Source organism: Nerophis lumbriciformis, linkage group LG19 (genome assembly GCF_033978685.3).
Source record: "Nerophis lumbriciformis linkage group LG19, RoL_Nlum_v2.1, whole genome shotgun sequence".
In the NCBI taxonomy this organism is placed as follows: domain Eukaryota; kingdom Metazoa; phylum Chordata; class Actinopteri; order Syngnathiformes; family Syngnathidae; genus Nerophis; species Nerophis lumbriciformis.
Window position 1 is genome coordinate 19,521,582 of NC_084566.2, and position 24,875 is coordinate 19,546,456.

Here is a 24,875-nt window from a genome sequence, read left to right on the forward strand (position 1 = left end):
ATAGCCATAAATGCAATTTTAATAGCAATTGGCATAATAGTGTTGGTCTTACGATTTTCGGCCTTGTTTCCAAATATTCCAATCCAAAATGCTGTCCGCTTAATTGAATATGTAGGTTATTTTTATATTCTGCTATTATATTAAAAAAACAAAAACTTCCAAAATATACGTCTTCAGAACCCAAATATGTAAGATAACTCTTCTTTTTCTAGGGGTTCCCCTCTGCCGCCTTATATTTAATACGGCAACAAGAGATCTAGAAAGCCCTAATAAATACTTTAAATTTGAGGTAAAGTGTGCTGTTTAAAAAGTGACCTTTGATCAAGAAACGTACATTTTCATTTTACTTATATACAACAAACTTTTATGTGCGCAAACAAAAAAACTTACTGTCGACCCTGAGCTCAGCCCGAGTGGCTGCGATGCCGCTGCTGTTTTCCGCCGTGCAGCGATAGACGCCCATGTCGGTGGGCAGTACGGCGGTGATGATAAGCTGATGGCAGCCCTCCTGGTCCTCGTTGATCATATAATGGTCATTCTCCTCCAGCAGTTTGCCATCTTTGTACCAGCGTACCGCTGGGGAGGGTTTTCCGATCACCACGCAGTCAAAGCTGACCGGGTAGCCGTCTGGGACGTCCTGATTTTGTAACTCTGTCAAGAAGACCGGGGCAGCTGGAAGAGGAACGGGACATAATGTTAAGGTGTGGTAGTTACAAATGCATGAGTTGTCTAGCCAAATTAATACAAAAGAGTTTTAAGGCCTTGAAATGGGAAAATGCTGAATGGGAATTTAAACTGATGTGGATTGCACTGGATCAAGGTAACATTAAGTTTAATGTTACAGACCCTGACAATGAAAACACGTGTAAAACTCCAAAATGTAATAAGATTTGTAAGAGAAAAGTAGGTTTGGTCAATAATGTGTGTGGGAACACCAACTCATGAAATATCTAGGCTGATATGCCAAAAACTGCCGAAAATAGGGTTGCACACCATTAAAAAGCGAGGCCAATCAAGAACCTGTATCCCTATAACACATTAGTAACCCCAATGGTGTCCAAAGTGTGTTTCTTTTAATTGTCCCTGGGCATAGTCATCATTTTTCAGTTATATTATTTGATATTTCACTGAATTACTCTATCACTTATACCACACTAAGGTAAAATGTTGATGTTTCAGCATATATTGACATACAGTATACAGTAGTACATCCCTGCCTATTCACTCCCTCGCACACTTATCTTTTTTGCTGAAAATTATAAATATGTTTTTTTTTTATAGCAATTTAAATAGAAAGTGGTTTGATGGCCCCATCTACAAGGAAAAAATAATGCTGCAGCTACAATTTCAACAGAGGGTGCCGTTTTACAAGTCAATGCACTCGACATTTTCCAGCAGGAAAATGCTCTGACAAGGCGTGATGTTGTGTGATGGTAATAATAATAATTGTAATGTATAAATAGTAGTAATAATAATTTCCAATCCATATCATCCCATGCACAACACTGTGGAGGCCCATGTTTTTAAGAGCAGGCTTAAGACCCACCTTTTTGATTTGGCTTTTACCTGATATTAATCATTTTATTGAAGTCATTTGTATTCTACTTTTTATCCTATTCGTTATGCAATATTTGATTTAGTTATATTTATTTATTATTTATTTACTGTGTATATATATATATATATATATATATATATATATATATATATATATATATATATATATATATATATATATATATATATATATATATATATATATATATATATATATATATATATATATACACACACAGGTATATATATATATATATATATATATTTTTTCAATTATTATTATTTTCTATTAATGTTCTATTAATATGTTTTACTTGTATTTTATTCTTTATCTCTACACATGGTTCTTACTATTTTACAAGTTTTATTATTTTTATTTTCCAACGTTCCTCATATGAGCCATCTGCCTCAGGGGTTATCGGCCGTGCTTGTGGGGGGACTTTTGTGTCAGCGTCCTGGTGGCCATGGTCTGATGACCTACTGGTGCAGATGGCTCCTGTGATAGTGTTTACTCACGTCTCCTCTGTACTCAGCCATGCAATCATTGGTCCGTACGTATGTGATAATGGGGTATATGGGTCACCGGGGTAATGTTTTTAACTTTGTAAAGCACTTTGCAATGCATTTCTTTTATGTACGAAAAGCGCTTTATAAATAAAGCTTGATTTGATTTGATTTGATAGCTCCTTCAGCATTAGACTGTTACAAATACATCCACAGTGAAAGGAGAGCTACCGTAGGTCCTATCTACCGACAGCCATAAGACTTTACAACGCACTTATGTGATTACTACAATTTTTTTTTTTGTGGTGTGCAATATGGATGTTAGTGTTTTATTATTGTATTTTATCTTCTAGCTATACATATTAATGAGCAATATGTAATATTTATTACTATTTTGTTGTTTTTCATTATGCTTTACCGGTACTTCTGTTACTGTATGTAAAAACCTGCACTGCAACAATGTAATTTCCCCATTGTGGGATAAATAAAAGTCTCGTCTATCCTATCCTATTTGCAGTTTTTTTAGCCTTTACCAAAGGGGCTTGGAACGTAACCACCACTAATAGCGGGGTTCTACTGTACATTAAATTGGATTCATCATCTTTAATCCACACATTTTTCTATTTTTTAGTTGTGCTCTTAACTTTCCTACCAGGAGCTCCAGACAGGAATGCAGGAGGCTGTTTTTCTTGTGTAGGTGTTTCGGTTCCATCCTGAGTATAACCCAACTTCCTAATCCGCAACTCCACTTTGAAATGTCCCGCCTCCAAGATGGTGGTTTCCACAGGAACTCCGTGGATTGTAAACATCTCCTGGAACCTCTTTGAGGCCACGTCTGCTTCCCCCCACGTGTCAAAGCGTATGTAAATGTAAGTGTCGTCCTCACGGTACGAGTGGGGATCCGGGGGATTCAGGTCTCCTTCATCCGCACTGACAAAAGGCTCTTCCTCTACGTCCGGGGGGAGGCTTGTGCGCAGCAGGCGGCGGAGGCGTCTGCTGGCCTGCCTCAGGGATTCATCCATCTCGCTGCCCGATGAGCTGTCGGGCTCGCTGTCAGCGCTGTAGCCCACTGTGAGTGGACGCCGCCCCGATGATTCCCTCACCGTTCCCACTGTCACCTTCCCACTGTGAGAGATGACGCCAAACTTATTGGTGACCTCGCATGTGTACACCCCCGTGTCTTTTGTGGTGATGGCGGTGATGACCAAAGAACATGTGCCGTCATTGTAGATGTCAATATGGTGGTGCTTGCCGTCACACAGCGGTTCTCCATCCTTCAGCCAGCGTACTCTATCAGGTCGACCTTCTGCCACACACTCCAGGTGGATGGTGCCATCAGGTTCTTTGGTCTGGTCTTTGAATACATCCTTAAAGACAGGCCGCATGTCCTTGCGTGCCTTGTATCCCTTGAATGCCGCTTGGATCTTAATAGCAGCTTCTCTCAGCTCAGGCTCGTCTTCCTTGCTGATCTCCATGATGTCCGTGTCCTCTGCTGACACATACTTTGTTTCAGTCTGTTGAGTCGTCGTTGTCGTCGTTTTGATTTTAGTTGTCTTATCAACCATCTGGAAGTGTTTGAAGAACCTCGCAGTGGCATCCTCGTCCTCAGAGGTCACAGTGGATACCTGAACCTGGCTGTTCTTTTTGAGGTACGATACAATTGAAGATCCCCCAGAAGCATTCTCAGGTTGCTTTTTGGTCAACTTCACTTCCTTCTCCTGTTGAGTTTTCGTTTGGGCTCCTTTTTTATCATCCTCAGGGTGTTCAGTGATGGGGTCAAGAGTGGGTTCTCGACTCATGCGCCTTTTCTTTGCCGAGGCCTCCCACAGTTCATGAAGGTCACCCTCTTCAGCAGCCTCTGGAGGCAAACTGGGCTGTCCTAGTTGCTCCACCTCGACTTCTTTTACCTCCGTTTCTATAGAAACAAACAGAGTTTTCATAGAGCCTTTAGAGTTTTTGTGCATATAGAGCAGTGTTAATTTTGTTTTAAAAAATTGTTCGCTTAGTTATCGTCAAGAGTGTTAATTTTTGGTTTTTAATTTAGTTTTAGTTTAGTCTTTTGAATAAAATGTATTTTAGTCAGTGGTGGGCCTTCTCTGCTGATCTAACATAACCAGAATTCATGATCATAATTAAAGATAAAAGTAATGTTTAATTAATTTTCCCTAAATATCTAAAAGTATTCATATTCTTATCATGTCATATTATGCTCCTTCCAATGCTGTTGTTTTTAGTTTAGTTTGTATCCAATCAGAATTCAGCTAGCTTATGTTGCCATGCTGTACGAAATCTGCCCGGAGCCTTTGGAATCAACAATGCGGGCGTCTTTGCACTGTAAGTGAACGGACACATAGAGGTGATAGACAATCAGATCACGAGTTGTTGTCAGTAAGGCCTTCTAGCTGGCCTAACGCTGTGATTGGATACTCACTTGGGAGTCCTAAGTGAGTATCCAACCACAAGTTGCGAAAACAGGAAGTGGCACCTGAACCATACGAGCCATTTAAAACCACAGAAAACTTACCGGTACAATACCCACGAAGATAAAGTGTTTGTCTTACACCTAGTACCGGTAATCTGCTGTGGACAGACGAAGCCAAGGAATGCAGGTTTAGCGAGCGGTGCGCGCTCCCACGAAGGAAATACATTTTTGGCAGGCAATCACATTTTGGCACACCGGCGGCGAAATGGTTTTCCCGCCACTTTCACACAAACCAACCGACTACTCCGTCGGTACCACTGGCTTATACGGCGTCGGCTGGGTGCTACAAATTGTGAGTTCAAATATTTTATTTCTTAATTTTTTCATGTTTCATTTGTTTTATATAATTCTTTATATTTTGACAGTACCACGTAAGATATGTTTTAATTAATGAAGTGGGTTTATTGAATGTTAAATGCGCCAAAAAAAGACCCTTTTGTACACTGTTGATGGGGTTGAATGACCAGTAACGTGCACGTGTGTTTCTGTATAGTATCTCCAGCCGTGTCCATGTGGTGACATAAATTATGATATTTTGAGAGGTGAAGTCGGACTAAGGAGGACATCACTGAAGGCCGAGGTGAGAAACGCACGGCCCGCCACTGGTTTTAGTCAAAAAAACTTTAGTCATCTTTGAAGTTGTCCTGAAACCACTTTCATAAAGGTTATTGCAGATCATCTCAAAAACAGCATATATATGCAATACTAATAACATTATACCAATTCAAGTGCTAAAACAAGCATTCACTCACCGAGCTGCACAGTCAGAGGAAGCTCAACCGGCTCGCCCGTGCCGGCTCTATTAATAGCTGCCACTCTAAACCTGTAGCCACTGCCCGGGGTGAGATTCTCCACCACAAACTCGGTGTTACACACGGGAGCAGAATGACAGGGAAGCCAGAGAGAGCTGTCTGCCAGCCTCATCTCCACCTTGTAGCCCAGGATGGGGCTGTCTCCATCATGCAGAGGAGTGAACCAGGAAAGAGTGACAGATTGTTTGGTCTTACTGAAGACCTCTGGGTCCTCTGGGGGGTCCGGTACAGCTGTGGAGAAGAAAGCAGCAGGATTTAAAAGAGAGAAAACCCCACAGAATGCAGTTTGTTCTCCTTTTCATCCATTGTATCATCATCAAATTGACATTGTACATAAAGCATTACGACATCATCACTATCCAATTAAACGGGTACTGCACGAGGTAATTATTGTTATTAAGTAATTTGTGTTATTATGAGGTAATTATTTTTTATTATAGAGGTAATTATTGTTATTATTCATTGTCAATAGTGCTGTTTCTAATGGTATTTGTATTGCTCCATTTGTAGTGTAATAATGTTCATTGTCATTTCAGTATTATTATTTATTTCACTAACTGCTTCTTTGCTATCACTTTTACCATTATATTCGTACTTCTCTGCTTGACACTCAGCATCAAGGTTTGGAATTGGGGATTAAATCACCAAAAATTATTGTGATGGGTCAAATGCAGAGAATAATTTCGCCACACCTTGTGTGTGTGTGTGTGACAATCATTGGTACTTTAACTTTAACTTGAACATATGCTATTTGTTGATGTTGTTCTATTGTTGTTGTTATTGTTATTGTTGTGTTTGCTGTTGTTGTTGTTGTCGTCTCTCTGTCTTATTCTCCTCTTGTCCCCACAATTTCCCCCTCTTCCTTTTTTTCCTCTTTCTATCCCCTCCTGCTCCGGCCCGGCTGCACCAAATAATAATATAAATCCATTTAATAAAGTCAAATATAAATAAGGCAACAAGAGAAGTATCCCACACTTATCTTTTGTAAAGTACATTTGTACAGCCGATATGGGCATCTACATCAACAATTTGATTTGCCTGAGAAGCTGGACAGGACAAAAAAAATAAAAGAAAAGGGGGGTACTGCACTTTTTTTGGAATTTTGCGTATCGTTCACAATCATTATGAGAGACAAGAACACACACGTCTTTTTCTTTTAAATAAGATTTTAAATATGATTAAAAAAAACCTTGGGAAGATGCAGCTAATGGGAGTCACAGTTGTAGCCTTCAAAGCCCTCTAAGACAACTTCAAAACCCTCCATCGACGTTTTGTATACACACTGCAAGTCTACATATAAAGTAATGTAGTAACAGATATGTTCATAACAATATGTAATATATTCAATATTTACCGTATTTTGATCATTTTAATCAGTTGACTGACAGCATTGTTTTCTGTTTCCATAGCAGCGCACTTCCGACTTCTGGCAACGGATGTGCGTTCCTTCTTCCGGAAACAAAATGCTTGTGTGTGTTCTAATCATGGCAGACTTGGTAATAAACAATGAAGACGACTATTTTAGGGCAAATGAAGATTCACAACCTTATCTTTTTAAAGCTGAATGTATGGAGGGAGAACTACTGTTACTAGAAGCCGAGCCCATTGTTGGGCTGCAATATCCCCTTACAAGGCAGCCAAAAATATATATGTATATATGTAGTCCGCATGGGCCACAGTGGTACTCAGTTGTAATACACTTTTCCACCACTTGTGGCAGTAATGACATCCTTCCATCCATCAACAAACCGAAGAGGTCTGGAGCTAAAGTCGTCAGTTATTTATAAGTCCCTTCTAATGTAGTACATTTGGTTATTTATTGTTTTTCTAATCAGCCTGACTTAACCCTAAGGTTTATGTGTAAACAAATAATAATCTTTGTGATTAACACATGGTTTCATATCGTTTGACTAGGTTGTAAACTGTAAGTATGTCAGGTATAATTCCATCCATCCATCCATTTTCTACTGCTTGTCCATCTCGGGGTCACGGCGGGGGGGGACTGGAGCCTATCGCAGCTGCATTCAGACAGAAGGTGGCATAGACCCTGGACAAGTCACCACCTCATTGAATACAATTAAAATTAAGAGTAAGATGACTAATTCAGTGTTAATATTTGAGTGGGTCCTGGGCCCAGTTGTAGTGGAAAAGTTGGCCCCGAGGTCACAAAGGGTTCAGAACCGCTGATCTAGACTACAAGGAAGTGTTTTAAATGTTGATAAACATCATTATACTGTAGGTCTCCTTTAGCTTTTAGTGTTTGATTGATTTATCATGAATTTTAAAGATCTAGCTCATGTTACCATTGGTGGTTTAGGAGAACAGATGTATTAAATAAATGTCTATATTTTTCACAATTAGAAATTAACCTTTGTAAAACATTTCCACACGGACCAAATGAAATGTTGGCTCTGACTGGCTTTCGTTTTTTGTCTGTGTCCCAGTGGTGTGCCATCAGGGCCAGCAAGGCCTTCTCTGCTGGCCTAACATAACCAGAAATCATGATCATAATTAAAGATACAATTATTTTTTAATTTACTTTCCCTAAATATCGAAACTTATTAATTTGCATGTTATGCTCCTTCCAGTGCTGTTGTTTTTAGTTTTAGTTTGTATCCAATTAGAATTCAGCTAGCTTATGTTGCCATGCTGTACGAAATCTGCCAGACGCCTTCAGAATCAACAATGCAGGTGCCTGTGCACTGTAAGTGATTGGGGACATACAGTGATAGACAGTTCCGATAGCCAATCAGATCACGAGTTGTTGTCAGTAAGGCCTTCTAGATGGCCTTACGTTGAACGTGACATGTACGCGTCCTGTGATTGGATACGTCATCGGGACTGTTAGCAGATGAATTTGAGAACACATAGAGTTGAGAGACAGTTGCGATAGCCAATCAGATTGCAAGTTGTTGACAGTAGCTGTTCTGTTACAACTAAAAGTTGTAAACTCTTGTTGTTAAAGTGTGTCATGCTTGTCATTTAATTAACATTGTGACATGTATATTTGTCGCCATCATGTGGTCAGCGCAGTTAATATATCTTTGAGAAGTGTGTACTTTGAATCAAACTTTATTGACCGGAAGTTGCATAAGCCAAGCAGAGAAATTTACAGTATATGTTTGAATTGCTGATGCGTCATAATTGATTTTTAAATGCGCCAGAAAATAACCCGTTTTGTATACTGTTGATGTGATTCAATGCCCGGTAGGGTGTAAATGTGTTCCTGTATAGTATTTATCCAGCAATAATCATGTGGTGACATCAATTATGGTATTTTGAGAGGTAATCATTGAAGTCGGAGATCACTGAAGGCCTCGGTGAGAAACGCACGTCCCGCCACTGAGAGGTAATCATTGAAGTCGGAGATCACTGAAGGCCTCGGTGAGAAACGCACGGCCCGCCACTGCTGTGCCCACATGCCCGCAGCACATACATATCTTGTACAATCATAGAATTTATGAAGATGACAGATTGACTCGGGAACAGATTATTTCTATGTCTCTTGATTCCAAAGGGAACCATTCAAACATGATGATAAAAGGGGGGAAAAAGCAAAAAATTAGCAAATTCAAAGACTTACTAATAATGGAGAGCTTGGCCAGAGAGAGAGCATCTCGTGCTGCAAATGTGATTTCCTGTTGGGGAAAAAGCGGTGCCTGTCTCAGGATGAGGCGATAGGAGCAGCCGTCGGCCCTCATGGTCCACAGGTCACCATGCATGAGTTCCACTCCATTAGCGTACCAAAAGACCTCCGCTGGAGGCACGGGCTCAGTCAGCTTCACGCAGAACTCCACCCTTTCTCCGACTGCAGCCACCGTGTCCTCCAGGCTCTTCACCACACCTAGCTGCCAGCCTTTGACAGACAGCTCAGCAGATGTGGACGCAGTGCCGGCTCTGAAGGTAACAGTGCAGCTGTCACTAATCCGCAGCTCTTTGAGTAGGAGCAGGTGACGACGGCCGCTCTCGAAGGACACAATCTCAGCATTGGGGGATTGCTTCACTGGTTTGTCACCGAGAAGCCACTGGCAGTCTTTGTTCTCTGGGCGGGATAAGGCGCATTCAAAGAGCCCTTCTCCCCCATCAAAGGTCTCCACGTTCTCCAGGCCCTGGACTATGTCGATAGGTTTAGCTAGGGGGTGTAAAAAGAAAAAAAAAAAGATTAAGAAAGTGTTATTCTTGTTTTTTGTGACAAAAAACACACTATTACTGCATATAGAGTCATTGGTAAGAAGGAGCAAAGGAGGCTCCTTCAAGGTAGGTGCTCTTTCCATGTGGAGGAGAGCTCACCTTCCACATGAAGCGAAGCAACCACACGGGTCCCCTCTGCCTCACAGGAGTATGTCCCCGTGTCTCCAGCAGACACACGGCTAATGTACAAGCGAGCCACTGTCCAGTCCTGCTCCACTACCACCCTGCGGCCATCGGGCTGCAATAGCTGCCCGTCTTTCTTCCATTCGGCCTTGACCGGCCTCGAGAACTGGCAGATGAACTCGGCCGGCTGGTTTTCGAGCACCCTGAGGTCCTCCATGTTGTTCACCACTTCAACTGTGGGATCTGAGGTTGAGGTCAGGGGTCACAGGGTCAGGGCGCTGCTGTGAGGTTTATGGTGATTGAGCAGCACATGCCGACTGAAGGTTTTATAACCCCCATACATTTTCAAGTGAGTAATATCATTGGAGGATTGACTTGCGAATTAGAACATCTTATATTAAAGGCCCCTTATTACATAAAATCGACGTGTTAATTATAGTATAATACAGCATAAACAGTCATTATTATGGTGAACGGTCACTTCAGTAGCTGATTATATAATCATGCTCTGCATTTGTTTGATTGTTCTACTTTGATGGACTGAATTCATGACTACAATCCATCCATCCATCCATCCATTTTCTACCGCTTGTCTCTTTCAGGGTCGCAGGAGGTGCTGGAGCCTATATCAGCTGCCTTCAGGCGGAAGGCGAGGTACACCCTGGAATTATACTTGAAATTAAACTTATATTCAGCCTTTGTAATAGTTTTAGTTTGGCTTAGCAGCACTGCAGCTGCATCAATTCAAAAGCCCATAGGTATAATTGCTAATTTAGCATCGCTTCAAACGCCATCATCATGAAGGAATTACAGCTGTATTTCTAAAATGACTGTATATTTAACTTTATAGTGTAGCTAAACCTTTTTCCTAAAGATATAATGCCTAAAGAAAAAAAATGGTTTCCTAGTTTTTGTCAATTTTTTGTGTTTTATATACTTTTTTAAATTAATGCCAAAGCGGCATAACAGATCTGAATTGGCTTCAGTGTGGTAAGAGATATCGAACACTTTTCTATCCCCTTGGGCCTATTAACCTATTTTCTTAACTTTTATATAATATTTGGACATTATCTGGAATATAATTACATGACTATGGAACATATTGGAATTAAGTGAATTGTAGTTGTCAATGTAGTCTTTGTGTGCATGAACAATAACAAGATCTGATAGCTAAGTTACAGCTCTTTTTATTACCAAATCTGTGTTATATGTGTTTTATGTTGCACGATTGCACCAAGAAAAATTCCTAGTTTGTGAACCCGTTCTCATACAATGGCAATAAAAACTATTCTGATTCTGATTCTGATTCATACATGATTACTTAGAGTAAAAATAAATCTGTATGTAATTGTATTTTTTTTTTTTTTTATCGATTTAAAAAAAAAAAATGTATGGATTAAAAATCGTTACGAATAAGAATTGCGTTTCAATTGAAAATAGATTTTTTTTTTGACACCGAAAATAATAATAGATGATTTCTTTATATGTAATTATAAACATACTTTAAGTCTATTTAGTTGTCCTGAGTAGTCTTGGGTTCAATCCCGGGCTCGGGATCTTTCTGTGTGGAGTTTGCATGTTCTCCCCGTGACTGCGTGGGTTCCCTCCGGGTACTCCGGCTTCCTCCCACTTCCAAAGACATGCACCTGGGGATAAGTTGATTGGCAACACTAAATTGGCCCTAGTGTGTGGATGTGAGTGTGAATGTTGTCTGTCTATCTGTGTTGGCCCTGCGATGAGGTGGCGACTTGTCCAGGGTGTACCCCGCCTTCCGCCCGATTGTAGCTGAGATAGGCTCCAACGCCCCCCGCGACCCCAAAGGGAATAAGCGGTAGAAAATTCATGGATGGATAGTTGTGTTCTTTTATGTATACATTCCCACAGCCAAATCTATTTCTGGTCACCAGAAGTAATACAGCAAAACTCTCGTTTATCCCTTTTAATTGGTTCTGGGCCGGGCTGTGGCAAATACAATCATGCAAAGTAGGAAGGATTAATTATAAATGGAATATTTTCATAGCTGGAGCATAAAACAACTTGTTTACAGCTTTCTAAATATGTTTTTAACATTAAGACAGCCCTCTAGACATGAAATAACAACCACACAGTCACCTTTACAAGCCACAAAATGTTCAAAGCGTGATTTGGAGAGGGAAGACTGCATTACAATACTCACTAGGCTGCGGTCAGCCCTAGCCCCAAGCATGTTACACGAGTAATATTGAAGACCGAAGTGGGACCAGGCCTCGAATTTAACCAGGGCAACCGCGGCAACTACCGCAACCGCCCTTGTCATTTTCCGTCATCCCCTAAAAAATTGACCAACATCGGCGGCAATAACATGCCGTAATCGTCCTTGACTTTTTACTTGTTAATGGATAAGGGATGTAAAAGTAAACGGTATAATGGCCCCACACTAGAAGTATACAGCGAAGGAGATTTTTTGATGTTGCTTTTATTTTCTCAGTACAGCGTTCATCAGTTGCTGTGACTGAGAGTTAATGAGGTGAGGAAACATGCAGGTGATGTGTCTTTTAACGTTGTCACAACTTGTTTATAAAGTCTTGAGCTAGCTGACTGAGATGTTCACTTGTCCTTTATTTAACTGCAAACTGTATCAGGGTTCAACTAATATCAATACTAGCTAAAATGTTTTGTCATCTTATCGAATTGAACGCAGGCTGTGAAGATTGTGTATTCTATGTGAGAGGCGTCGCTCTTTATTTTTGCTGGCCAAACTGTTGTAATGATAGGAGGCGTTGGAGAAGAACAAAGCTTGTTTATTTGACTTTATCTTCATCAGCCAAACTGCTATGTGTTTTATTTTGATATGAAAAAGTAAACACCATTTTTTTTTTACACTACTTGTATTTTCTAAATGTCAGAAAGGTGTTACTTTAAAAACCATTCATGTGACATAGCACGTTGTTAATGTGTTATTGTGTGTAGTTGATTACTATACGACATATTTCTGCTCAAACTCTTAATGCATCTGTCCCGAAAGTTAAAATCCGAGGCCTGTGGGACCACAAACCAAATCTTGTTGAGGCACCTGTCTAACAGTAGTATGTGTCCTTAGAGTCTGTTTACGAGAACCAAATGTGAGAAAGATCTATTGTTTCCTTTTTTGCTCCACTTTTGGGATCTGTGCTGAGGATGTCGTTGTAGCTTGTGCAGCCCTTTGAGAGACTTGTGATTAAGGGCTTTACAAATAAACTTTGACTGATTGATTGATTTTGAGAAAAGAGGTGATAAAGCTTTAGGTTTACTGCATGGAACATCATTTAGGAAAACCTCTGACCCACCATTATAAAGAGGAGTCTGTGCTCCATTTTACAGAAGAGCACTTTGTTAATTAAAAAAAGGGTTTTGCGATCAGTCAGCATCAGACATTTAGCCTTTTTCGTCACCAAATTGGCTTATTTAAGACTGTTAAAAATTGTATAATACGGGGCCTTTAATAAAAACAAGCCTGATGAGTGCATTCTCGGGGGTCAAAAAGCCCAAAATGTCCAAATTAATTAAAGGTTAAAGAGTCAATTAATGCAAGCAAAGAAGATAATTACAAGAGGATAGCACAGTTGCACTCAAAGAATGGGGGATGGAATGTTAGGATTCTGTGAAATGGAAATAGAGGTGAGACTAGTAGTGGAAAGCAACAGGACAACAGGACACGAGGGATGGATGGGTGGAGCAGCACCTGTCTGTTAGTGTTTACTCATTGGCTCACTTCTTCCAATGAATAGAATTTGCATAAATTCTCCCGCTTACTAATACAGACCAATAGTAAAGTTAGTCATTGTAAATTGTAACAAACAGGTGCCATTTGAGCTCTATGTTTAATGTACAAAGTTAATGATACAGTATTATACTGTAGATTGGGGTCGGAAACCTCCAAAGTTGGGGAAGTGTACTTTCTTTAAAAATAATTTTATAATTTTCGACTGTCTTTAAGGCCGTGAATATGTGCTGACGTTGCCGTTGCCAAGTTGCCAAGCACTTGCTCATGTTCTTTCTTACTTATCTTTTATTTTATTTTTGGAATGCTGCTTATGGCACAGGAGTGGGACCAGATAAGTTCAGTTTTTACCAAACTGTTTTGGACCGTTGATCACTTGAGCAAAAATATGCGCTTGTGAAGTTTTAAAATAAACTGATTGACTGACAATAGGATAAGGTCAAAGAAGGCAAGGTGTCTGCTCGTGTGCCGTGGAAGAGCTGTTTGCACAAGAGAGAAGTCAGCTTCTTGTGTTTAAGGTAACCATGAATACACCCCCCCAAACAAATCTTTAGTTCTAAGTACTAATATGAACACTTAAATTCTACATGGACATATTCTTTTATCTATAAAATTAAAACAGGTTTACAAGTCGTGTTGTGTTTTGGGGCAGCTGAGATTAAAAAAAAGGGTCAGAATGGCTCTTTTAAAAGGTTGCCGACCCCTGCGCTAGATTTTATTTTGTGTTTAATAAAATGAGAAGCAATGTTGCACACTCACACAATGTCAATGGACAAACAGTAGAACCTCCAAAGTCCAACACAATCCGTTTTCTTGACGCTGGCCGACTTTCATGTTTTCCCATTTCAAAACAACCATTCCCGTAGGAAACAATGTAAAGTTGATTCATTGGTTCCAGACTCAACCTCGCAGCCATCATGAAACCTTAAACTGCAGAGTTATAAAACAACAAAATAAAACTATAATTAAGTAAAACTATTTAGTTGTATAGAACCCCTTACATTACACATAATCAATAAGGAAGAGGAAGGTACACATAGGGGCTTTTTGTATGTATTGCAAAAATGTATTGCTCATTTTGTACCAAGTACGCTGCAAAAGGTTCCAATTACTGTTTTTGTGGCTATCAACTAAATATCTATTAATTTTCTCTTTCACTGGTGCATTACAAGAAATCCCCACAAAAAGGCACTGAAAAAACAAAAAACAAAGTGTCCAAACTTTTCCCACTGTAGGTTGCATACAGAAAAAAAAAAACATGTGAGTAACATATATTGTTATATATATTTAAATAAACTCAGTTTCAGCCCTGTGTTATTGATGAAAGTGGTTAAAATTGTGAGATCTTTTAAGATAATATTTCAAACTTTTCTCATAACATTAGAACTGAAGGGCGTGTTTTCTAGTACATGCCTTCACAAAAAGTGTGGTGGGCTGCAAATGGCCCCTTGCTTTAGATGCTTACTGAGCTGAAGTCTCACAAGATTTGTCCCACGTAATGAAGTTTTTTGTTTAATTTTGAGGCTTACATATTTTCCCCAATTACCTCATTAAACTAGTTGTTTTGAAATGGTTTTCAGGGGGTCTTGATGGAAAAACCTTCTTCATGAACATACCACCTGCCAAAATAGACAGGCTTCTCTACAAGTCCTAAAACATAGTCAGTCAAATACAGAAATTGGAGTTGTAAGTTTGATCATTTAGTTTTTCTCCAGCAAATAGGCTGACCTAGCATTCTGTTAAAATGTGGCATTGTTACTTAGCTAACATGGCTATGCTTTTGGGGCGGTTGATTTTGGAGGCTCCATTGCACTTTAAATACATCTATTAGATCATTTAAAAAAAAAAAAAAAAATTCAAACCCCTGCAGGAAACTATACTATTTAATTTGTTTCCAGTGCACCAATTTTATTGTAAAAAATATGTACAGTAGTTATATTTTAATGTACTTATAATTTCTGTGGGGTGTAAAAAGATGTGACTGAGTCTGTCATGTTCCTGTCCAGTGATACCTTTGACAAGGAGCTTGGCTGCTGATGTTAAATTGCCAGCCTTGAACATGACAGTGCCAGAGTCATCTGTGGCCAGGTTCTTAAAGGTGAGCGAGTGGATGTGGCTCTCGGTCAGTCCTATCTCGATAGTGGGGCTGTTCTTCAGCAAAGTGCCATCCAGCCACCACTGCACCTTGCCGGGCGCCTGACCAGACAGCTGGCAAGAGAAGGTTGCCCATTCCCCAACGAAAACGTCGACGGTCTTAAGACCGGACACAATGTAGACCTCTATCACTGTCGGGTGAAAATACAGATATACCTCAGCCTCTACATTTCACAGCATCATGTCAGCCATAATTTTGAAATACAAAGAAGGTAACCCACCCTAAAACACTTAGTAATAGTAATACATCAATAATAAAAAGCTCCCTTCATATTCAAAATGTAACAAAATATTACCTTGCACTGCCACAGAGGCGGTGGTGAGTTGATCCCCCGCGTCACAGGTGTAGTAACCGCTGTCTTCCGGATCCAGGTTGTGTATACAGAGCTCTTGAACGCACCCCTCCTGCCAGATCTCATACTTCTTACCAGGCGTGAGGACCATGCCACCTTTCCTCCACTCCACGCTAACACCCGGCCTTGAGACCTCACAGCGCAGGGTGACCTCATCACCCGCGACCGCTTGCTGGTTCTTCAGCTCCGTCTTGAAGAACGCCGGAGCAGCTGGTAGTTATTAACACAAGACAGTTAGGATGCTGATGAGCTACTTTAAATTGTTTTTTTTCGCTACCTTCCACTGTGACGGTGACGTCACACTGAGCATCTCCAGTGTCGCAGGTGTAGGTTCCGGCATCCTCGGGCACAACGTTGTGGATTCGAAGCTGCTGGAAGGCACCGTTCTTCTTCAGGTCATACTTGAGACCAGCTTTGATGCTCGTGTTGTTTCTCATCCAGGTAACGGTGGCCGTGGAGTCAGAGATGGTGCAAGCCAGAGTGACGGTTTCCCCCTCTAAGGCTGCAGTGTTATGCGGCTTTTCTAGGATAAGTACTGGGAATATGGAAGAATTTAGTTAAAAATTGCAACATTTGCTTTTTTTCCTACATTAACAAATGTGGCAGTTATAATCTTGCATTATTTTATTGATGATATGGTACAGCTAGAAATACATGGTTCTAGACAACCATTTTGTCATGATCAGGGTTGGACTTGTTTTCCATTTTGGTTTCTATTTCCTTTCTGCACTCTTGTTTTCATTGTTTGACTTCCTGTTTTTTCATTTTTTGTGTCTGCTTCACCTCTTCTCTGAGCGCTGGTTACTCACCTCCTCCTGATTGGCAATTAGGAAGCTCATCTGCCTCTGATTGTCAATCAGGAGGGCGCCAATTTGAGTTAATTGTACCCTACTCTGCTTCACATGCCTTGTCCTGCTATGCTTTATCTCTGCCCCATGACCCTAAGTTTTGTCTCTGCCTCTATTTTTGTTGTGGATCTTTGGTCACTTAATTTTGATCTCACTTGTGTCACACTGCTTCGTCCATGCTGGTGCTCACTTTTTTTGACAATACGTATTACTTTTACCTGCTGGTCTCCTCCCGTCTCTGCATCCAGACCTACACACCACGTGACATATTTACCATCGTTTGTTTACTTAAACAGCAAAAAGAACAGGGCGCTGATTGGAAGCAGGCAACAATCGCTGTTATGTTATAATATTTAATAAATGTTTTAACTTAATAATGATTTGGACTGCATTAGAAAGCAGAAAAGAAAACAAAGCTCTCTTTGATTACGCTGTCATTTATTAACAAGGATGTCCTCCTGACAAGCGTCCATCAACAAGTGTGCTCTGTTTTTGGTATACCGTATTTTTCTGAGTATAAGTCGCACCGGAGTATAAGTCGCACCTGCCGAAAATGCATAATAAAGAAGGGAAAAAACATATATAAGTTGCACTGGAGCCCGGCCAAACTATGAAAAAAACTGCGACTTATAGTCCGAAAAATACGGTATATATTTTTTCTCGCAAAGAAATAGCCCCATTAGGCAACATAAAAATGTCCACAGCAGTGGACGCTTGCTCCCAGAAGGTTATTGCACGCCACAGAAGCAACACAACCAATGTTGTAGTAGTGGTAGTTAGCAAACAACTCAGCCAGCTTTAATAGCGCATTCTGTAGTTCTTTGTAAACAAAAGTACGGCAAGTATTTTACGTACGAGTTTCAAATCAACAACACTTTAAAGCACATGCAGAAGTAGTAAAGCTGCTTGATGCTGATGACTCATGATAGTTCTATTTTAGCTACTATCATTTTAGAGAGTTAATCAAAAACTAATTAGGGAGGTTGCCTACAGCCACATCTGTCAATGCCAAAGCCTTTTTGACTTGATCCTAATTAGATACATCGATGGTTATTTGTTTTTGCAGAACACGCACAAAAATAGAGGCGTTAAATAGACTCAAAGCTGTTTTGCCAGTTACCTTTGGGTTTCTCTTCCACCAGCAGACAAGCCACACTCTTTTCCTGACCCACTACGAAGGCCACGTCCCCTGATTCGTCCGTGGTGACCATCTTGAGGACCAAGCGGTGCACTCTGCCATCGATGCTAATTTGGTTCAGGTCGTTATTCTGGAGAAGGTTGTCTGCAAGCCACCATTCTGCGTTGGTCACACCGGGATGAGACAGCTGCACCTCAAAGACGGCATCCTGCCCGGTTAGCACGGTAACGTCGTGCAATTCTCTCACAATGTGCACATTCTCTAATGGCGGATTAGAGGATGTATGGTCAGTGCTACATTGCTAACTCATTCAGAATAAATGTTTTATACTTGACCACCTTTTACGGTGATAATAGCAGTGCTTTTCTTGTCACCCGTGTCACAGCTATACTCTCCACTGTCCTCCATTTTCAGCTTGTGAATGGTAAGACTGTGAGAGGCAGCGCTATGCTGCATGGTGTACTTCTCCTCATGGGTGAGCAGCGTGGTGCCCTTCCACCATGACACCTTGCAGTCGGGGTTGGTTGTGTCGCAGAAAAGAGTGACTTTGTCTCCTTCTGTACCCTCTTGACTATCCAGGTTCTTCTTGAATAAAACAGCGGCGGCTGCCAAAAAAGACTGGTATCAATTACCATAAATATGGGTCTGTCTTCAGAGTAGTCAGTGTACAGCTTTGCTATCCACATTACACAGCTATTATTGTTTAAATACCTGTCAACACAAGTGAATAGCAGGATAATTTTGTCTTTCCTAAAGTCAAGCATGGTGGTAATGTTGTGGTCTTTGGTTGCACGAATGCTGCCAATATTGGGGAGCTGTGGTTCATTGAGGAATTCCAACATTGACTGCAATATCCAAGTTTAATTTCTATAGTACTTGAGAATATATAATAACAAGGTGTACTCACTTACTACTCACTCATTAAGACATCCATCCATCCATTTTTCTACCGCTTGTCCCTGTTGGGGTCACGGGGAGTGCTAGAGCCTATACCAGCTGCACTCAGGCGGAAGGCGGGGTACACCCTGGACAAGTCGCCACCTCATCGCAGGGCCAACACAGATAGACAACATTCACATGCACATTCACACACTAGGGTCAATTTAGTGTTGCCAATCAACCTGTATGTCTTTGGAGGTGGGAGGAAGTCGAAGTACCCGGAGGGAGCCCAGGCAGTCACGGGGAGAACATGCAAACTCCACACAGAAAGACCCCGAGCTTGGGGATCGAACTCAGGACCTTATTATTGTGAGGCACACACACTAACCCCTGTTTCACCGTGCTGCCACTCACTAAGTCAGATACTGTGAATCTAGAAAAAAATATGTGAATGTTGATATTAGTCAAACTAATAAAAAATCATGTAGACTAATGCGGTTGTCAAAGGTAACCATGATATTTTATAAGGCTGGTCCTGCACGATATGCATTTGTAACAAGACAAAGGGTACAGATGCAGTTATCACAAATTTGTCCCAGCTGTCATAACAGAATCAAATAAGCTGTAGTCCCATTTTGCCCATATTTTTTTAATGTATATTATTCTTTTAATTATGGTATTTTTTTCTGGCCTGTCTAAAATGTATCTGATCGTGGTTCATATTCTATCCTTTTTATGGGGAACTTTTAGTAAATTTACAAGTTTTAATCTTACCAAATGTTTATATTGCTTGTAGTTGTGGTAGGTCCTTGTATTATATGTTCAAGATCTTACTTTTTCCTGTATGTTTAACATATGTCCTGATCTTGCTGGCTGCAAAAACAAGTTTACCTTCAGGTATCAAAAAAGTAACATAACCTAAGGGCTAGATCAAACATGACACTGTTTAGAGATGACGTGTCAGCTGACTTTAAAACCCCTCTGCCGCTATTTTGTGGCAAAGAGGAAATCAGCACAGGTACAAGCAATCAGCTTCTCCTGTTGTGGCTGGCAGCAGATGGCGGCAGACTGATGCATTAGCTACGCACAATACCTTCTTTCATTGTAAATTATCCATTCAACGGATAAAATAATGAAACGGTAAAATGCAAAGACTTAAGTTAACATGACTATCATCTTTGTAGTAGAGTTAATTGTGTTCTTCATGATGTTTTTGAAACTGCACAATTTTTTCCATAGAATTTTTTACTAACTTGAAATGTTTTGCCAAGAGGATAATTTGTAATAAGTACATTTTCAAAATGTGCTTGTTCTTTTTTTGGCCAAAGTAAGACAAAGAAAACAATTGTCTTTTTAAGTTATTAAGCCATGATTGTACCAGTGCGTTCCACTTGGGAATAGATTTTTCTCCATGAAGAAATATGATTAATAAAATATGATGCGCGCATGATTAAAATTTGGGGGTTTTGGATTTTGCCTTGAAAAATGTGTCTTGAAAATTTGCGGTTGGCTTATGTTTAGGTAAATAGGGGTGGAAGGATCAGTGTAATGCCAGGGTAACCTTTGGGAACATGCTTTATTTTGCTGTACTAGAATCTGAAGAAGCATATGTAGCGCTTGGCTTCACTGTGACTACGACGGGAGATGAGGAAAGCCCAGTGTGTTCCTTTCTTTAATGTTAAAAGGATACAATATTATGCAGAAGTGTACTAATAATGTTATAGACAAATTATATTATGCATCGTCGCAGCGTAGAATAGGGGGGACGTAATAGAAAATAATTGAGATACATTGGGATAACAAAACAAAAGTAAACAAATTTCACATACAAATGTACTGTATATTGATCATCAGGATGGACCAATAAGTATCTTAAAACACAATGTTGGGAAGGAAAAAGTAGGAGGAACAACATGTTGATTCAAGAATGCCAACAAGTATCCAAGTTCGGAATTGTCCAGCAATGATGAGTAACATAGACAAGTGGGAACGATCAGTATTACCTTACCTCCAACAGTAAGCGAGGCCGTGGAGGTGTGGTTGCCCACAGAGAAAGTGACTGTGCCAGAGTCAGCCGCGGTGACGCCTCGAAGCGTGAGGCTGTGTGTACGGCCCTCAGCTTTAATAACGTTCATTTCATTATTCTGCAGCGGGACGTCTTGGAGCGTCCACTGAGCAGACGGTGAGTCCTCATGCGACACCAGGCACTCAAAACGGACGTCATCACCCTCGCGTACGACGGAGCTATCCAAGAATTTCACTATTGACACGTCCACTTCTGCTTGAGAGATGAATATATGTTTGAAGTTTTCGATGAGCAAGTGCTTGACAAACGTGTGTCATGGAAGATAATGCACTGGAACCTTCAAAGTCAACAATACAACAATTTGTAAAAATATATACCTAAAAAGTAAAACAAAATTTGGACTTCATCATGCGTGACGTCTCAAGAAATTTCAGCAAATCGTGTGAAACAATTACACCTTGACAAGTTTTGCATGTTGTTGGAAAAGTGCAATGACAACCATAGAAACAACAATGGAACTTATTGTGACATGGTCTGGCTGCTTTGTACAATTCTTTGTACAACTGATAGTGTGAAATGTAAAGCAACACTATTTGTTAGATATTGATTACATATAAACGTTTGTAATTCTTCAGAGCAGACACTTATATAAGTGAACTAATTGCACACTACACAACCCTTACCAATACGTAGAAAAAACCCAAGGTGACTAAGCAGTATTATTGTGAAAAAAAATCCTGTACGTTCTCCAGGATGTGTCTGTCAGGTGTCTTTCAAAGGTGAGTAGTTTTATTTGGTTAACATATTTTATAACTGCATCCCAGTTAAGAATGGTACTTTACAGTTAGTAAAGGTTATATGATGGTGAAAACTGCAACCAATTAGCTCACTTTTCATGATTTCCTTTGTTTGTGAAATTAGAACAACTTGGAAATCAACCAGTGTTACAGAATGTATAGTGTTCGACTTTGGAGGTTCCACTGTATTCCAATGTAATAAACCAAAATACAAATGATCAGATGAGGGATGTGAACAAACAGAAAGAGTGTCTGTGTTAGCAAAAAGAGTCACAGTAAAAGAGTCCATCTCCAAGCAAGAACACATGTGGGTGTGAGAGGAAATTACTTTTGAATATTTCAAATATAGTCAAGAAACCCCAAAACAACAATAAATGGATACAAGCTTGAGGAATCCATGCTCAAGGTGAGTAGAAAAGAGTGAATCAACAAGGAAAACTTAATCTTAATTGTTCATGAAAGAGTAGAGATTCAAAAGTGGACCAAGTGAGTAAATAATGTAGAATCAAAGAGAAAAACAGAATAGTTGGAGAGGAGATGCATGACAAAAGAGGACTAAGTGAGTAGAAAACTCTGAATTATAGAAGTGTGAATCATTCAGGAGTAGATGCATGACAAAAGAGGACTAAGTGAGTATAAAAGTGTGAATTACAGAAAAAAAGTGAATCCTTTATCAATAGATGCATGGCAAAAGACGACTAAGTGAGTACAAAAGTGTGAATCAATAGAAGAAAAATGAATTATTCATGGGTAGATGCATTACAAAAGAGGACTAAGTGAGTATAAAAGTGTGACTCTAAAAAGAAAAGTGAATCAATCATCAATAGATGCATGACAAAAGAGGACTAAGTGAGTATAAAAGTGTGAATCTAAAAAGAAAAGTGAATCAATCATCAATAGATGCATGACAAAAGAGGACTAAGTGAGTATAAAAGTGTGAATCTAAAAAGAAAAGTGAATCATTCATCAATAGATGCATGACAAAAGAGTGAGTAGTAATGTGTAAATCGAAGAAGGAAAGTGAATTATTTATGAATGGATGAATGACAAAAGAGAACTAAGGGCCTGATCTACTAAGTTCCAAATACAAAACGTGAAACAGCATGTATAAACTCTAAGATTGCGTGTAACATTATTGGGTGTGTTGCGTTTGTTCTACTAAGACTGCATGTACAATCAATAACTAGTGTAAACCACCTCATTTAAATGAGGTTTTTGCATGTACAGATTTCACCATGCAGCAGACTTGTACCACTTTTTATGGGCAAATTTGACACTGTTCTATAGTGAAATCTAAAACAGAACCCACTTTTTAGCGGGCTGATGATTTGTTCATGGAAGATGCTGACACCAAGAGCGAATCGTGTTCCAGATGCAAGAAAAGGAATATCGCAAGAAGTTTTTTTTTCTTAAACAATAGAGCTTGCACGTTCTTTCTCGACACACTAATTACATGCGCAGAACAGCAGTCGTAGTACAGTTTCAGTCTTGATAAATCACACTGTGTGAGCTAAATATTAATATTTTCATGTTATCCTCCCAAAATTGTGGAAGTTTTGATAATCAGCATATATTTTGCATATTTATGAAGACAAACAAACTAACTGGATTGTGCTCCTTATTAGGAATGTATATCCTTAAGATTTTAACGATACGATACCCTTATCAATATTCGTCATAGATAAACTGGTATTTATTGGTACTCTTATCGGTGCTATATGTAATTAGAGTAAATAAAGATGAGGAAAAAATTCACTTTTTATAACCGTTTTTTTTAATAGCACAAGAGGTAGCACACCACCAACATGTAACATCTCACAGCAGGGAAGTCTTTAATCAACACCTGCTTTTTAAGTCTAATACAAGTCAATTATGTTTGCTAATGCAGGTGTTATGTCATATTCTTGTAAAGAGCACACAGATCCATCACGGTTTCTATTCATTAAAATTACACAAAAATATAATTCATGCATTCATGTACAGAGCACATACATTTTAAATGTTATGTTATTTCAAACATATTATATAAATCGATACAATCAATTAGCATGTTATGTGGGTGTGCATTTTGTAACTATAGAAATAGTTTTGTGTTTATGTTGCACACGGACATATTTGAGTGAGGGACGGGAGGTGGACAGCTACCGACCTATGTATGTCTGTGTTGTGTGAAGAATAAAAATAAAAAGACTCAGTGATCAAGTGTATTGCTCAATCTTCCAGTTGTAGAGTCAAGAGACAGAACTAACGGAACCCCATTCAAGCAAGGTGTCAATTAATGCCACATCGCAAACACGCCGTGATGGAGTGACGGCGATTACGGACCTGTCAGTGGGTTTTATCTTGCATCAAAGCAATTTTATGGATTATTGTATTTATTATGTACTGATTATTGCATCAATGTTTCACTCATTTGAGTGGATTATTATTAGTCTGTGGCTAAATGGATCGCTATGAGAACGGTTGATGAAGCGCGGCAGCGGTGGTTGTGAGTTAATTAAGTGGCGTTCACTTGAAACTGTGTGACTCTTATTAGCGTGCGTGGCTTTGAGGTACTTTTGAGGATGACTTCCAAACTTTTGTGTGGTGTTGCTTCCTATATGTAATTATTATAAGTTGATTTGTAATGTGTGTGCAGCGCGGCAGCTGATCTGAATGTGACAGCGTGTCATAATTACGACGGTTAGTTGGATAAAAAAATACTGATTGCCGTACCGTTAGTTCAGAATTGTCACGGTTCAGGAGAACCAACCCAGTTCGGAACCGGTACTAAAAAATACCGATACTCGGTATACATCCCTAATTTTACACCCTGAAGAGACACAATCCTCCATGCACAAATTTAGTAGCTCGGCTTTGTTTGGGCTGTCAGGTATGCACATGTTTTAATTAGAGATAAATGCGTTAAAATGTAATATCGGAAATTATCGGTATCGTTTTTTTCATTATCGGTATCGTGTTTTTTTTTGTTTTTTTTTAATTTCTTCTTTTTTTTTTTTATTAAATCAACATAAAAAACACAAGATACACTTACAATTAGTGCACCAACCCAAAAAACCTCCCTCCCCCATTTACACTCATTCACACAAAAGGGTTGTTTCTTTCTGTTATTAATATTGTGGTTCCTACATTATATATCAATATATATCAATACAGTCTGCAAGGGATACAGTCCGTAAGCACACATGATTGTGCGTGCTGCTGGTCCACTAATAGTACTAACCTTTAAGAGTTACTTTTACTAATTTTCATTAATTACTAGTTTCTATGTA

General features: G+C 39.6%; 1 protein-coding gene across 1 annotated transcript in view; it reads right to left on the bottom strand.

The window, feature by feature from the left end:
* Positions 1–24,875, bottom strand: part of obscnb (obscurin, cytoskeletal calmodulin and titin-interacting RhoGEF b) — a 98,529-nt gene that overhangs the window by 19,243 nt on the left and 54,411 nt on the right. The window contains exons 51-61 of the mRNA XM_061979388.2: positions 20,789–21,058; positions 18,240–18,506; positions 17,884–18,162; positions 16,193–16,450; positions 15,859–16,125; positions 15,421–15,693; positions 9,646–9,912; positions 8,939–9,487; positions 5,296–5,586; positions 2,714–3,976; positions 391–672 (exon numbers count right to left, since the gene is read on the bottom strand). Of these exons, the coding sequence (XP_061835372.2) occupies positions 391–672; positions 2,714–3,976; positions 5,296–5,586; positions 8,939–9,487; positions 9,646–9,912; positions 15,421–15,693; positions 15,859–16,125; positions 16,193–16,450; positions 17,884–18,162; positions 18,240–18,506; positions 20,789–21,058 (4,266 nt within the window). The remainder of the gene's footprint in view (positions 1–390; positions 673–2,713; positions 3,977–5,295; positions 5,587–8,938; positions 9,488–9,645; positions 9,913–15,420; positions 15,694–15,858; positions 16,126–16,192; positions 16,451–17,883; positions 18,163–18,239; positions 18,507–20,788; positions 21,059–24,875) is intronic.